The following is a 15562-nucleotide window of genomic DNA, read 5'->3' as shown; positions in this document are numbered from 1 at the left end:
GTCAGCACACAGGAACTATGTCTTTCTTTGCATCAGACCTGCCTTAAGATTGTTTTCTATGGCTGTCAAGCTATCACTTCCTTTAAGAAGTTCAAAGAGTTGTTAAGGTGCTTTTTGAAAGCAGAACTGAAGGGGATTTCATTTTAGTTTCATGAGTTTGCTTTGCTTTGGCTTCTCCCAGTTTGGGGCCACCTCCAGTTATGAAACACATCCCGAGAGCTATAAACTTAGCATCTAGGCCCTCCCTACAACCAGTTAGCCTGGCACTCATTTCTCTGGTTCCTCTGCCTCTTAGGTGTGTCTTCCTATCTTAACAATAGAATCTGTGGATTCCTGGTGGTCTGAACCTGAAAATCAATTTTCACGTAGCAACTTCATATTTCAATCTTGGTCATTTTGAGCCAAGGCTAGGAATTTTTATCAGTTTTGCAGAAAACAAGGAGTTGCATCACTTTTCAGCCTGTCCCGAGGACTTTGGTGGTTGTCCAGAGCATTCTGGCTGTCTGTGTTAAGAGGACTGCTTTTCCTGAAAGCCTCTGGCGTGTGTTCACACTCTCCACTGCTCCCAAAGTTCAGTCGGTCTTTCTTCTTGGGAAAATGATCAAGGCCTTGCTTCCTTTTAGTCTCAGTAAAATGTTAAGTGCCAAGATTATTTAGATTATGCTTTGGTTGAGAAGTTTTATATTTGTCCACCTAGCAGAGGTTCTTGGCCTCTAGGGAGACCTCGTGATTTTACTGGAATATGAAGGAAGAGAATACAATAGAGTTTTTGGAATCTTTGTCTGGAATCTTTTGCTGACTGCTCCAAGAATCTTCCACTCTTCTTTTGACTCTCCAGGAACATATGGGATGAAGTGAAAGCAGCTTAAGACTTGCACATAGTCAAGTAGACTTGGATTGAGTTCAAAGTTTGTAGCACTATTTATTGACCATGTTACTTTGGACACAATTTCAGCCTCAGTCTTTTCCTCTGTAAAGTAAGGATGATAAGACCTATGCCATTGAATTTTAGTGGCATTAATAATAATGCATCAAGTGCTCAGTATAAATGGTAGCTATAATATTGATATCATTAATATAGGTAATAACAGTAATAGACCAGAGCATATTCTGTATACTGTACTAGGCTGTAGGTAAACAACAATGAATAAGAAATAATCTTTTACTCTCAAATGTCCCCTGATCCAGTGGGATACATAAAGGAATAAATTTAATTCAGCACAGCAAATGGAATGGTAGATTAAGTGCAAAGTCTTAAACAGACCTCAAAGAAAAAATGATTGATTCTGTCTATGGCATATGGGAGAGGTGCCCCCTGAAGTTGGGTTTTATAAAGAATCAAGAACATTTTGATCAGTAAGTACATTACAAACAAAGGGATGAAAACATTAAAAAAAAAAAAATAATCTGGCTTTTGAAATGATGAGTGGGTGAAATCCACTTTCTCGTAGGGTAATAATGGTGGTTGCCTAAAGCCAAATCTCTGCGTATCGCCTCCAAAAATCATACATATCAATAAGGGCAAATAAAATTATCTGTAATCCATACCTACAGCATACCAATTTTTGTGCAAGTAGATTCCATTTTGTACAAGTAGATTCCATTTTTTGTGCAAGTAGAGCATGGTTTTGTTGTGTCAGTTGCTGAGTCATGTCTGACTCTGCAACCTCATGAACTATAGCACACCCAGCTTCCCTTTCCTTCACTATCTCCTGGAATTCGCTCAATTCATGTCCACTGAGTTGGTGATATTATCTAACCATCTCATCCTCTACTGCCCTCTTCTCCTTTTGCCTTCTATCTTTCCCAGCACTAGGGTCTTTGCCAATAAGTCGATCAAGTGGCCAAAGTATTGTAGGCAGAATATTTACACCCCTTCGACACTGCCCCTGTTGCCCGCCAAGATCTCCACATCCTAATCCATGGAAACTGAATATTTTACTTATATGGCAAAGGGGGATTAAAATTTCAGGGAAAATTAAAGGGGCTAATCAGGTGATCTTGAGATGGTGAGATTATATTGGATTGTCCAGATGGGCTCAATGTAATAACTGGCAGAAGGAGAAAGAAGGGAAACACTTGGAGAGATGAGACTGTGAAAAGGACTCAGCAAGACCTTGTTGACTTTGAAGATGGAGGAACATGGCCACTCGTTAAGGAATGTGGATGATCTCTAGAATCAGGTATAAGCAGGAAAATATATTCTTCCTTAGAGCCTCAGAAGGACCTCTGTCCTGTCATCTCCTTGAATCTAGCCTGTTGAGAACCACTTTGGACTTCCAACCTCAAGAACAACATGATTCTAAAGTTGTGCTGTTCTTAAGCCACCAGGTTTCTGTCTATTTGTTACAGAAGCTCTGGGAAACTACTACTTCAGTTCAGTTCAGTCACTCAGTCGTGTCCGACTCTTTGCGACCGCATGAACCACAGCACGCCAGGCCCCCCTGTCCATCACCAACTCCCGGAGTTTACTCAAACTCATGCCCATCGAGTTGGTGATGCCATCATCCTCTGTTGTCCCCTTCTCCTCCTGCCCCCAATCCCTCCCAGCATCAGAGTCTTTTCCAATGAGTCAACTCTTTGCATGAGGTGGCCACAAGTATTGGAGTTTCAGCTTCAGCATCAGTCCTTCCAATGAACACCCAGGACTGATCTCCTTTAGGATGGACTGGTTGGATCTCCTTGCAGTCCAAGGGACTCTCAAGAGTCTTCTCCAACACAGTTCAAAAGCATTAATTCTTCGGCACTCAGCTTTCTTCACAGTCCAACTCTCACATCCATACATGACCACTGGAAAAACCACAGCCTTGACTAGACGGACCTTTGTTGGCAAAGAAATGTCTCTGCTTTTTAATATGCTATCTAGGTTGGTCATAACTTTCTTTCCAAGGAACAAGCGTCTTTTAATTTCATGGCTGCAATCACCATCTGCAGTGATTTTGGAGCCCAAAAAAATGAAGTCCAATACTGTTTCCACTGTTTCCCCATCTATTTCCCATGAGGTGATGGGACCAGACGCCATGATCTTAGTTTTCTGAATGTTGAGCTTTAAGCCAACCTTTTCACTCTCCTCTTTCACTTTCATCAAGAGGCTTTTTAGTTCCTCTTCACTTTCTGCCATAAGGGTGGTGTCATCTGCATATCTGAAGTTATTGATATTTCTCCTGGCAATCTTGATTCCAGCTTGTGCTTCTTCTAGCCCAGCATTTCTCATGATGTACTCTGCATATAAGTTAAATAGCAGGGTGACAATATACAGCCTTGACATACTCCTTTTCCTATTTGGAACCAGTCTGTTGCTCCATGTCCAGTTCTAACTACTGCTTCCTGACCTGCATATAGGTTTCTCAAGAGCCAGGTCAGGTGGTCTGGTATTCCCATCTCTTTCAGAATTTTCCACAGTTTATTGTGATCCACACAGTCAAAGGCTTTGGTGTAGTCAATAAAGCAGAAATAGATGTTTTTCTGGAACTCTCTTGCTTTTTCGATGATCCAGCGGATATTGGCAATTTGATCTCTGGTTAGTATCCCAATGCCTACGGACACTCTGAAGTCTGTGCTGGAGAAGAGTTTTGTAGAGATTTCCTGAAAAAGAAGAATGGGGTAGAGATAATCCTAACATTGGTGGAATCAAATAAAATCACCCTTATAAAGAAGGAGACCTCCCCTTAGTGGGGAAATACTGAAAGTGGTTCTGAGACATATTCATTGGAGCACTGGTTTCTAGCGACTCAAAACAGAGAGAGTTTAAAGTATGTAGACTAAGAGTAGCAGTTTGAGAAGCCACTGCTTTGGGGGAAGAGGAGGCTGATTTGGAGGGAGAAGCTGTCTTTGGAGCCTTGGTGCTAAATGGAAAGCAGAAAGCTGTGCAAATAAAGCATATTTTAGAAACAAAGGATAATCATGAAATTAGAAGACACATCAGCCCTTATCTGCAGCCTCCATCCAAATGAAACCTTTGTTTAAGGACTGATTAAAAGAGTTGACTTCACATAGCAGTAGAAGAAGGTACTTTTGAACTAGGAAACCTGATAAGCCATTTAAACCCATCACTTCTGCTTACATAACCAGTTATTGCTGGTCAGAAAACTCTAAGACATTGAAAACTGAATAGATGATATCTACTAGATGAGAAGAAAACAAAGCAAAAAATCTTCCCCTCAACTCAATAATGAAGCCTAGGAAAACTATAACATATTACTCCAACTGGACTTGAATATCCTCAATCAAGTAGACAGGAAAAACTTTCTCAAAAAAAAACCAAAGACGAAAACTCAAGAATTTATAATTGCAATAGACAGAACGTCCAATAAGACTGGATGTTAGTGTTGAATACAGTCAAAAGGAGTTTGGAAGAAAAGGCAAAATCATCTCAGAAATGAAGACAAAATGCAAGGGGCTTAAGGAGAATAGACTCAACTGAAAATACAGTAAGAGGAGTTGGGAAGTGGAAAGAAAATAGCTAGGAGAAAAATAACAAAATAATGGAAGGTTAAAATGTTGAAAGAAGTAATAACTCACCTGGTAAAGAATCCACCTGCAATGTGGGAGACCTGGGTCTGATCCTTGAGTTGGGAAGATCCCCTGGAGAAAGGAACGACTACGCACTCCAGTATTCTGGCCTGGAGAATTCCATGGACTGTATAGTCCATGGGGTCACAAAGAGTCAGACACGACTGAACCACTTTCACTTTCATAGCAAAGAAGATCCAAAATATCTAGAACTGAAGAATTAAAATGCGATAATGGAAGAGAACTATTATTTAAAATTATAATCTAAGAAGAATTTCTGGAGAAAAGACCTAAATCTATATATTGAAAGAGTTCACCATAAATACCTGGAATAATTGACCCAGAACAAGCAATTCTAAATCAAAGTCTTTAACAATAAATTGTGAAACAGCATGTGGACTTCCAGTAAAAAGAAAAAGTCGCTTAAAAGAAAAAAATCAGGGCATCAGAATTTTCAACAGCGAAATATAAAGACAGACAGTAATGGAGTGCTGTTTTCAAGGGGCTTAAGGAAGTAAAATGCTAGTGAAGGACTTAAAAATCAAGAATGAGGAAAAATAGTTTTGCACATACAAGAATTCAGGGAACACTGCACTTCCTGATGAATGTAATAAAGGATGAACTTCCTTCAAGGATGCTGTGACTGGGGAGAGTTTGGCGGTTGGTCAGCATTGAATATATCTAATTGTGGATGTCACACTTAAAAAATATAAAGCAGGGCCTAAAACCAATAACAATATAGAAGGTATAACTTTTATACGTTTTCTTTTACAAAGTAGAAGTAGCGTAACAAGGGGGAAGAGAAAGAAAAATAAAAGCTCAGTGATTGACTCATAAGTAATGTGAAAGTCAGGCTTCCTTGGTGGGTCACTGGTAAAGAATCTGCCCACCAATGCAGGAAACATGTGTTTCGTCCCTGGATCAAGCAGATCCCCTGGAGAAGGAAATGGCAAGTCACTCCAGTATTCTTGCCTGGGAAATCCCATGGACAGAAGAGCCTGGTGGGCTATAGTCCATAGAGTCGCAAAGTCAGACATGACTTAGCAGCTAAACAACAATCTAAAAGTCAAAGGATATGTTTAAAGGTGAAAATCTAAATAGCAGAAACCTGAATAAGGAAACAGATTACAAGGTGATGGTAGCTACTAGCACACAAAAAATGAAACCCTCTTGAATACCAACAGAAGTATCAAAAAGTTAAATAGAGGAAGGTAAAGAGGATCACATAAAGAAAAGTACATATTTTACAATACTTGCCATATGCTCCTTTTTATGTAAAAAAGAAGGAAAAGTTGAGAAAATTGAGAGACAAAAAATTTAATTTTTGCTAATTTCTCCTGTGCCAAACATAAATTCAGGCTGTTTGATTTCAGATCATGGATTCAACTTAAAGAAGATATAAGATCCTCTTATTGAGAAAGTTAATTCTGTAATGGTTATTTCTCTAAAATGCATTTATAAATTTAAATCATTACCAATAAAAACCTCTTAAGAATTCCTTGCAATGGCATCAAATGATTATTGAATTCATCTGAAAAAAAGCCTAAAAAATCAAAGAATGATGAACAAAGTGGTCTAGTGCATCCCGTATTAAAACATGAGAAAATACGCAGTAATTGAAATAGTGAGGTAGTATCATGTAATTAAACACACACAAATCCTGAAAATATATTTGAATTAGAGAATAGAAGAGTTAGCAAACGCCATTAAAAAACCTAGTAAGACAATGTAATAGGAAATGGAAATCAATATATTATTCTGGAGTGATGCTTACATTAGAAGTTTTGAGAGATTAAATCACAAAATTGAAGATAGTCTGATTTAACCGAAATACAATATCTGTTCAAGAAAAAAAAAGTAACAATATATTATGAAAAATCATTTACAGCAACATGATAACAATGCTTTTATTATAGGAAGAATAAGCACACCTTGAAAGAAGAATCTGACAGTTCACAAAAGATTAATATGCAAAGCTTTTGGGAAATGTTTGACCATACTAGTTTAGCAAAGAACTTATATTTATATGTATATATATTAAAATAATAACTTGGAATAATAAACTGCTTGAGGTTGCAATTATATATCTGTTAATACTGGCATGGTGAATGAATACAACCCTTTTAGGAAACAATAAGGCAAAAGTGAATGAATAATTATAAAATGTTGATATTTTAAATTTTGTTTCTGATTTTATGCTAGGGAAAAATGTGATTAAAAAAAGAAGGATGTATACTACAATGTCACTTATACAGAAGAGTTTAGAAACAGTCTTAGTGTTCAACAATAGAGAACTTGATATGAAAATTATAAATAGACTATTATATGGTAATTATAAAGAACAATTATAGATATTCTTAATACATAACAAACAAAAATAATAAAACTATATGTATACTGAGGAATTCAACTTTGAACATAGATAAAGGCAGGAAGGGAACAAGGAAATAAAAATGCTTTGTTTTGTTGAAATGTAAAATTTTACAGTGTCTGTTCTGCTTTCATTTTTCACCATGATTATAATATTGTATAATACTTTATCTAATAATCATCACTACATTCTTTCTTTGGGCTCCACAGCTTAGTTCCATTTCTATTATAGAAACGTGTTTACCACATTTTGTTTGTCTGCTCTGTTTCTGCATTAGAGTATAAGCTTCCTGAGAGCCTCTCTAGTACTAGTATAATGCCTAGTACACAAGAAGTACTCATTCACTGTTCAGTGAATAAGTGGCTATAATTATACTTAATAGTAAACTAAAGTCTAGCATGTTGGAAGGAAAGAGTCCCATTAAAATGAAGCAAATAAGGACTGTGCTGTCCCAATCCAATCATACATTTGTTTCTTGTACAGTACTGTGGAATGTTTTTTGTCCTATTGTGTGTCATGGTGTGTATAAATGTGTTTGGGGACAACTGGAGATGACTAAAGCAGGAAAGCAAAAAGGAATCTTAGTTAATATGAATTTACTTGTGAACCATTTCAATGAAATTGGTTTGGATCCTCAACTTTCCAGAGCTTGATCACAGTTCTTCTATCTGCTAATTTGGCATCTAAAACAAATGGATCTTTCTTCCATCAGCAACACAGAAAACCCTGTGTATGGGTCTGAGTCAGGACTGTGACCTCAATTAAGCCAGGCTGTGAGATGGAGTATCTGGGGGAAAAAGGATAAAGGGGCACATTTTCTATCCACTGCTGTATATTTTGTCTTTGCATCAAATTAGCTCCTCCAAAATGTGATGTCCTTGAGCTGTGTTAGTTTAGCAACTTACCAAGAGATTTGACTGAAGTCCACTTATCATTAGTCCCTGGATATTATGGAGAGTTGAATATTTTTATTTTGGTGAATTGTTATTTCAAAATAACAGCATTGTTATTGAGAAAAGACACAGTCCCATCTGTGTTTGTTGGAGAACTCTAAGCTCTGTGAGACCAGGAGTCCTTGTTTTCTATTGTATCCCCGAGAACTTCGGCTTCTGGCATAATGCCAGACACACAGGACGCTCAGTAGTGTTGAACAAATGAATAAATTGTTGACAGCCATATTTTTTCTATTACTTTTAATCTGAAGTCTCATGTGAGAAATTTTACCTCTGAGAAGTGGAGATGCTTTCTGTTTTTCAGATACAGAAAGCATCAGGAAAATCAGTTTCCTCTTTCTCCTCCTGCCCCTCCTTTCCATTGTTCTCTTCTTCCTCTTTCTTCTTCTCCTCCTCCTCTTGGATGCTTTATCTCTAGAAATTTTGAAACCAAAATATTTGTAAATAATTATATTGCGGTTGTAGGAACTGTAGTAGTCATTATTGCTATCATATTTTCTTCCAGAGCCATACTTAAGTCCATAGCTCTGTAACAAGGCAATATGATTTGAAGTCTGATCTCCCCATCCATCTCCCCTGAGCCTGTTTCCTCATTTGTTTCATGGGAATAACCTCCCTCTCTCCCAGGTACATTGTGAAGATTAAGTAATCAAAGGTCTATACAACATGCCTTGATCAATAAATCCTTGTTTTCATCCTTTTTTTTTTTTTTTTGCTGTTAATTATTAATTAAGCTAAGATCATGGCATCCGGTCCCATCACTCCATAGAAAATAGATGAAGAAACAATGGAAACAGTGATAGACTTTAGTTTATTGAGCTCTAAAATCACTTCAGATGGTGACTGCGGCCATGAAATTAAAAGACACTTGCTCTTTGGAAGAAAAGCTATGACCAACCTAAACAGCATATTAAAAAGCAGAGACATTACTTTGCTGACAAAGGTCTGTCTAGTCAAAGCTATGGTTTTTCCAGTAGTCATGTATGGATGTGAGAGTTGGACTATAAAGAAAGCTGAGTGCCGAAGAATTGATGCTTTTGAACTGTGATATTAGAGAAGATGCTCTAGAGTCCCTTGGACTGCAAGGAGATCAAACAAGTCAATCTTAATGGAAATCAGTCTTGAATAGTCATTGGAAGGACTGATGCTGAAGCTGAAGTTTCAACACTTTGGCCACCTGATGCGAAGAACTGACTGACTGGATAAGACCCTGATACTGGGAAACATGGAAGGCAGGAGGAGAAGGGGACGACAGAGGATGAGATGGTTGGATGGCATCACCGACTTGATGAACATGAATTTTAGCAAGCTCCGGGAGTTGATGATGGACTGGGAAACCTGGCATGCTGCAGTCCATGGGGTCGCCAAGAGTAGGACTCGACTGAGTGACTGAACTGAATGTCTCAAATAATTTTTTTTTGGAAAAGAGTAAGTTTTAAATAAGTATTAAAATACCCTAGTGTTGAGGGCTCCTGGATTGCACAGTGTTGTACTAAATGTGTGTTGTATTTTTGTAGATAAGAACCATTATAAAAACTGCATTCGTACCTTCAAAGTACTTCCAGGTTTGCAGTGGAGATGGTGAGATGACTTTGTTTTTTTTTGTTGTTGTTGTTGCTGTTGTTGTTTTAATTTAATTTTTATTGGAATATTGTTGATTCACTGTTGTGTTAGTTTCAGGTTTACAGCAAAATGAATCAGTTATATCAATTCTTATTTTGAGTCTTTTCCCGTATAGGCATTAGAGTACTGTGTAGAGCTCCCTGTGCTACCCAGTAGGTCCTTATTATCTGTTTTATATATAGTAATGTGTCCAGGTCAATTCCAACCTCCCAATCTGTGAGTCTATTTTTGTTTTGTAAGTAAATTCCTTTGTACCATAGGTTTTTTAGATTTCCACATATAAATGATATCAGGTAGTATTTGTCTTTGTCTGACTTACTTCACTCAGTATGATAGTGTCTAGATCCATTCATGTCACTGCAAATGGCATTATTTTGTTCTTTTTTTAAGGCTGACTAATATTCCATGTCATCCATTGATGGACATTTAGATTGCTTCTGTGTCCTGACTGTTGAAGTACATTTTTTTTTTCCCCCATTTATTTTTTGTTAGTTGGAGGCTAATTACTTTACAATGTTATAGTGGTTTTTGTCATACATTGACATGAATCAGCCATGGATTTACATGTATTCCCCATCCTGATCCCCCCTCCCACCTCCCTCTCTACCCGATCCCTCTGGGTCTTCCCAGCGTACCAGGCCCGAGCACTTGTCTCATGCATCCAACCTGGGCTGGTGATCTGTTTCACCCTGGATAATATACATGTTTCGATGCTGTTCCCTTGAAACATCCCACCCTCACCTTCTCCCACAGAGTCTAAAAGTCTGTTCTGTACATCTGTGTCTCTTTTTCTGTTTTGCATATAGGGTTATCACTACCATCTTTCTAAATTTGATGTATATACGTTAGTATACTATATTGGTCTTTGTCTTTCTGGCTTACTTCACTCTGTATAATGGGCTCCAATTTCATCCATCTCATTAGAACTGATTCAAATGAATTCTTTTTAACGGCTGAGTAATGTTCCATGGTGTATATGTACCACAGCTTCCTTATTCATTTGTCTGCTGATGGGCATCTAGGTTGCTTTCATGTCCTGGCTGTTATAAACAGTGCTGCGATGAACATTGGGGTGCACGTGTCTCTTTCAGATCTGGTTTCCTCGGTGTGTATGCCCAGAAGTGGGATTGCTGGGTCATATGGCAGTTCTATTTCCAGCTTTTTAAGAAATCTCCACACTGTTCTCCATAGCGGCTGTACTAGTTTGCATTCCCACCAACAGTGTAAGAGGGTTTCCTTTTCTCCACACCCTCTCCAGCATTTATTGCTTGTAGACTTTTGGATAGCAGCCATCCTGACTGGCGTGTAATGGTACCTCACTGTGGTTTTGATTTGCATTTCTCTGATAATGAGTGATGTTGAGCATCTTTTCATGTGTTTGTTAGCCATCTGTATGTCTTCTTTAGAGAAATGTCTGTTTAGTTCTTTGGCCCATTTTTTAATTGGGTCATTTATTTTTCTGGAGTTGAGCTGCAGGAGTTGCTTGTATATTTTTGAGATTAATCTTTTGTCTGTTTCTTCATTTGCTATTATTTTCTCCCAATCTGAGGGCTGTCTTTTCACCTTGCTTATAGTTTCCTTTGTTGTGCAAAAGCTTTTAAGTTTCATTAGGTCCCATTTGTTTAGTTTTGCTTTTATTTCCAATATTCTGGGAGGTGGGTCATAGAGGATCCTGCTGCGATTTATGTCGAAGAGGGTTTTGCCTATGTTCTCCTCTAGGAGTTTTATAGTTTCTGGTCTTACATTTAGATCTTTAACCCATTTTGAGTTTATTTTTGTGTATGGTGTTAGAAAGTGTTCTAGTTTCATTCTTTTACAAGTGGTTGACCAGTTTTCCCAGCACCACTTGTTAAAGAGGTTGTCTTTTTTCCATTGTATATTTTTGCCTCCTTTGTTGAAGATAAGGTGTCCATAGGTTTGTGGATTTATCTCTGGGTTTAACCGTAAAGACTCTACCAGAAAATTACTAGAGCTAATCAACAAATATAGTAAAGTTGCAGGATATAAAATTAACACACAGATATCCCTTGCATTCCTATACACTAACAATGAGAAAACAGAAAGAGAAATTAAGGAAACAATACCATTCACCATTGCAACAAAAAGAATAAAATACTTAGGAGTATATCTACCTAAAGAAACAAAAGACCTATACATAGAAAACTATAAAACACTGATGAAAGAAATCAAAGAGGACACAAACAGATGGAGAAACATACCGTGTTCATGGATTGGAAGAATCAATATTGTCAAAATGGCTATTCTACCCAAAGCAATCTATAGATTCAATGCAATCCCTATCAAGCTACCAACGGTATTTTTCACAGAACTAGAACAAATAATTTCACAATTTGTATGGAAACACAAAAAACCTCAAATAGCTAAAGTAATCTTGAGAAAGAAGAATGGAACTGGAGGACTCAACCTGCCTGACTTCAGACTCTACTACAAAGCCACAGTCATCAAGACAGTATGGTACTGGCACAAAGACAGAAATATATTGCATTTGTTTTTAATGAAATGAGATGCCCTCTTTTAGAGCAGTGCTGGGAGTTGTGATGTTTTTACTTTGGTCCAGAGAATGTGAAATAAACAATGGTTTCCTGGCAGATATTTGTAAGCTTTGGGATCTCAGGAGTTATTTTGTCCTCCTACTTCTTGCTTACAACTTCTGCCACTTAGGAGGAATTCTTACCCACAGGAGCTCTCACCTCTTGCCACACCAACATGGGAGAGTGAAGACTCATCTCTGGATAGGGAGCATAAATATGTGATATGTGTGAAAGACAGAAAGGATGAAAAGGGGTTGTGTCAGTTGAGTAACAAACAGGCTGTGGACCATACTCTGATTACCATTGATGTAAACAATGAACAAATAGGTATATAATATGTAAGGTGATGCTAAAGGAAGAGGCACAAAGGTACTCACCTGAATTGAGAGACACATACCAGTGCAGCGCAAGGACTTCCCAAAAATGCTCTCCGGGACTACTTATTCCCTGTTTATCACCCACTTCCGGCGTTGTTTTTTTTTTCAGGTGTGTAAATATAAAACCCTATAAATCATGAGTGGTACGTACTTTCTCTGCACTGTTGGACTTCTACACTCAACTGTTGTTTGTTTATACATATTTCTCTTCTCCACTGAACTGTGAGTTCCTAGAGGGCATTGCCTATATCTTATTCAAGTTTAACTCCCAGAGATTAGTACAGGGCTAGGGACACTGTAGGTGTTTAGTGAACATGTGATAAAAGCATCCCTCTTCTCCTGGGGCTTACAGTCCAGCACGTGACTTAAGCCAGTGCTTTTTGCATAATCTTTGAAGAATGATGTTTTTTATTTTCCCTTAAAAATTAAAAAAAAAATCTAATATCTTACAGACTGGTATTTTGAAAATTTTTCAAAAAATTAAAAGGACATGGAAAACACAAGCATGAACTTTCTCTGTCAAGTGGCTAAGCAAGTTTCAAAGCATTTTTTTTTTTTCTGTGTTTCTTGTTGCAGATGGCTAACCTTTCAGACTGGCAGAAGTCTGTAGCACTTGAAATATTATGTGCAAATACATATATAATATGCAAGGGTCATTACAATGCTATAGAGAAAAATAAAGTCCAACAGTGAAATAGAGACTGATGGAACTGGAGGATGCTGGCTGCTTTATTGAAGGAAATCAGAGGGCCTCTCTAGTGACATGAAGTTTGAACAGAGAATGGGATAAAGAGGGTGACCTTGCATATATCAAAGGGAGAGTTTGAGGGAAAGGAAACTATCAGAACAAAGGCTCTGGGTCAAGACTTGTGCTACTCTTAGGAGTAGGGACACAGGAGAAATGGGTTGGATTACTGGGGTTTATAGATCATTAAAATAAGTTTGGATTTTATTCTGATCCTTTGGAGGGTTTTGAGCAAAGAGGTGACATGAATTATACACATGGCCATACTGGCCACTACTTGAGGAATACATGACAGGAAGGAACGTTAGGAGGCTCTTGTGATAATTTATAGGACAAATGATGGTGACTCAGCCACAGAGGTCGCATAGAGATGATGAGAAATGGTTGGAGTAAGAATTGACCTTGAAAGTAGAACGGTCAGTGTTGGCTGATAGATTGAATACTGGGAATAAAAGAGAGCAGTCAAGGCTGACTCCCAAGGATTTTGATCAGAGCCCATAGCCAACTGGTGCTGCCATTCATTGAGATTAGGCGGTCTGAGAGTGGAGCAGGTTTGCAGTTGGGGCATGGGTTAGAATCAAGAATCATTCTGGGTATGTTAAATGTGACAAGCTTATTTGACAAACAAAGATGTTGAGTACGTTGTTGGAAGATGAGGAAGAAACCAGTCGAGCAGCCACATGAAAATAAGATCATAAACCTTTACTCAACAAGTATCGGTAGTTTTGAAGTCCTAGTCTCATGTTCAGTGTGCTCTGTAACAGAGGCTGTATTTTGGAAATCTTTCTATACCTACAGAGTGATTAATATTTTAGAAAAAAAAATTTTGTTTCATGTTCTAAGGAATAAACTCTCACCTGTGTTTCAAGCACAGCTATCCTGAATCATTTACCCTTTTGAAGTACCAGATAACTTCAAATTTTACATTTAAAAATTTACAGTATACAAAATATTTTCCAACTGGCTGTAAGCAGAGCATTATTTTGACTCTTCATTTTATTGAAAGAGAACGTAACTAAGCAAATGATGATCTTAGTCAGTGATGAACCTTGGTCTAGGTCATAAGCCTTCTTCCTATGTACCCAGGGCTTTTCCCTCAACATTGCCTTGCTTCCCACAGAATTGATAACCATACTATGTGGCCACTGGGGTGGAAGTAGCCTTTAGGCTCAAATCAGAGTCTATAATGTTGCTTCTTTTGGGAAAATGCATTCCAGTTTCTAGCAATCGACTTATAAACAATTGGAGTCTAGTAGTAAGTTAGACACCATTTATATTCTTGCTTGGAAAATCCCATGGACAGAGGAGTCTGATGGGCTATGGCCCATGGGGTCACAAAGAGTCAGGCACGACAGAGCAACTCACACACACACATTCCCCAGTGTTTCCACAGCACAGAATTTTCTTCCAAAAAAGACTGTTTGTGATGAACATAATAATTTTCTGCTCTCCACAGTCTGGTTCTCTCTCCAACATTCCCTCTTTTCAGTTACTGGTATCACCAAAGCAAGAAACATCTGTCAATTAAGGCTGTCCCTTCTTCCTTATCTCTAGCATCATGTGAGTTATCAAATCCAGCCCATGCTACCTCCTGAAACCCTCTGACTGCCCCCTGGTCTATGGCAGCCCTAATTTCAGGCCTCTCCTCCTCTCACCTGCATGGCTGAAGTAGCCTTCTCTCTGGCCTCTCTGCCACCTGGCTTCTTGCCTCTAATCTACTTTCTACAATCCAGCCAAAGGGCTTTCTAAATGCAAATCTGGTCCTATTAAAAACTGACCTTATTTAAAAGCCTCTAGCGCTTCCAATTGCTCTTGGGATAAGATCCAAGCTCTTTAGAGCGGCATACCAGGACCTTCGGAATTTGCACATGGGATTTGAAATGGAAAAAAAATGTACAGGCCCCTCTTCAGTAAGCTCACAGTTTGATTAGGGAGGCCAGTGCATACATAGATCATTGTAATGTACTACACAGAGTGTTCCCTATGAAAATGTAAACAAATAACTAGGGTAAAGTGTAATGTTTGTTATACCTCTGTGATTATAGAAGATGTGGTAGTGCAAGAGGGAAGTTCGGCTTGTTAAGAGAACATTCTTGGGAATCATCTATTTCGTTTACCCACTCTCTGAAGCAAAATTGAACAGATATTGTCTGGAAGGTTCCTACCAATGCAGACATATGCATACCTTACCCAGTACTTAGGAGGGCTCTTTCATTTGGGACTTAGAGGAAAAAAAAAAAAAAAACAAAAACAGAAGGATTTGAAAATGTCATCTTGGATGAGAATTATGTATATTTTACTATACAGTCCTATTTAGGAATCATTCTGAATACTATCTTGTGGGCTCTGATATCCATCTCCTTCATCAGAGGACTCCAAACCCACAGGGCAAAAAATCTTTCTTTGCTGCCTGCAGTGTTTCGCTACTG

General features: G+C 38.2%; 1 protein-coding gene across 1 annotated transcript in view; it reads left to right on the top strand.

Annotated features, from left to right (window-relative positions):
• Positions 1–15562, top strand: part of LOC133071017 (uncharacterized) — a 343915-nt gene that overhangs the window by 120887 nt on the left and 207466 nt on the right. Inside the window, exon 2 of the mRNA XM_061163233.1 lies at positions 9354–9417. Within this exon, the coding sequence (XP_061019216.1) occupies positions 9354–9417 (64 nt within the window). The remainder of the gene's footprint in view (positions 1–9353; positions 9418–15562) is intronic.

The sequence above is a fragment of the Dama dama genome, chromosome 16 (assembly GCF_033118175.1).
Source record: "Dama dama isolate Ldn47 chromosome 16, ASM3311817v1, whole genome shotgun sequence".
NCBI lineage: Eukaryota > Metazoa > Chordata > Mammalia > Artiodactyla > Cervidae > Dama > Dama dama.
This window is presented reverse-complemented; position numbering and strand designations above follow the sequence as displayed.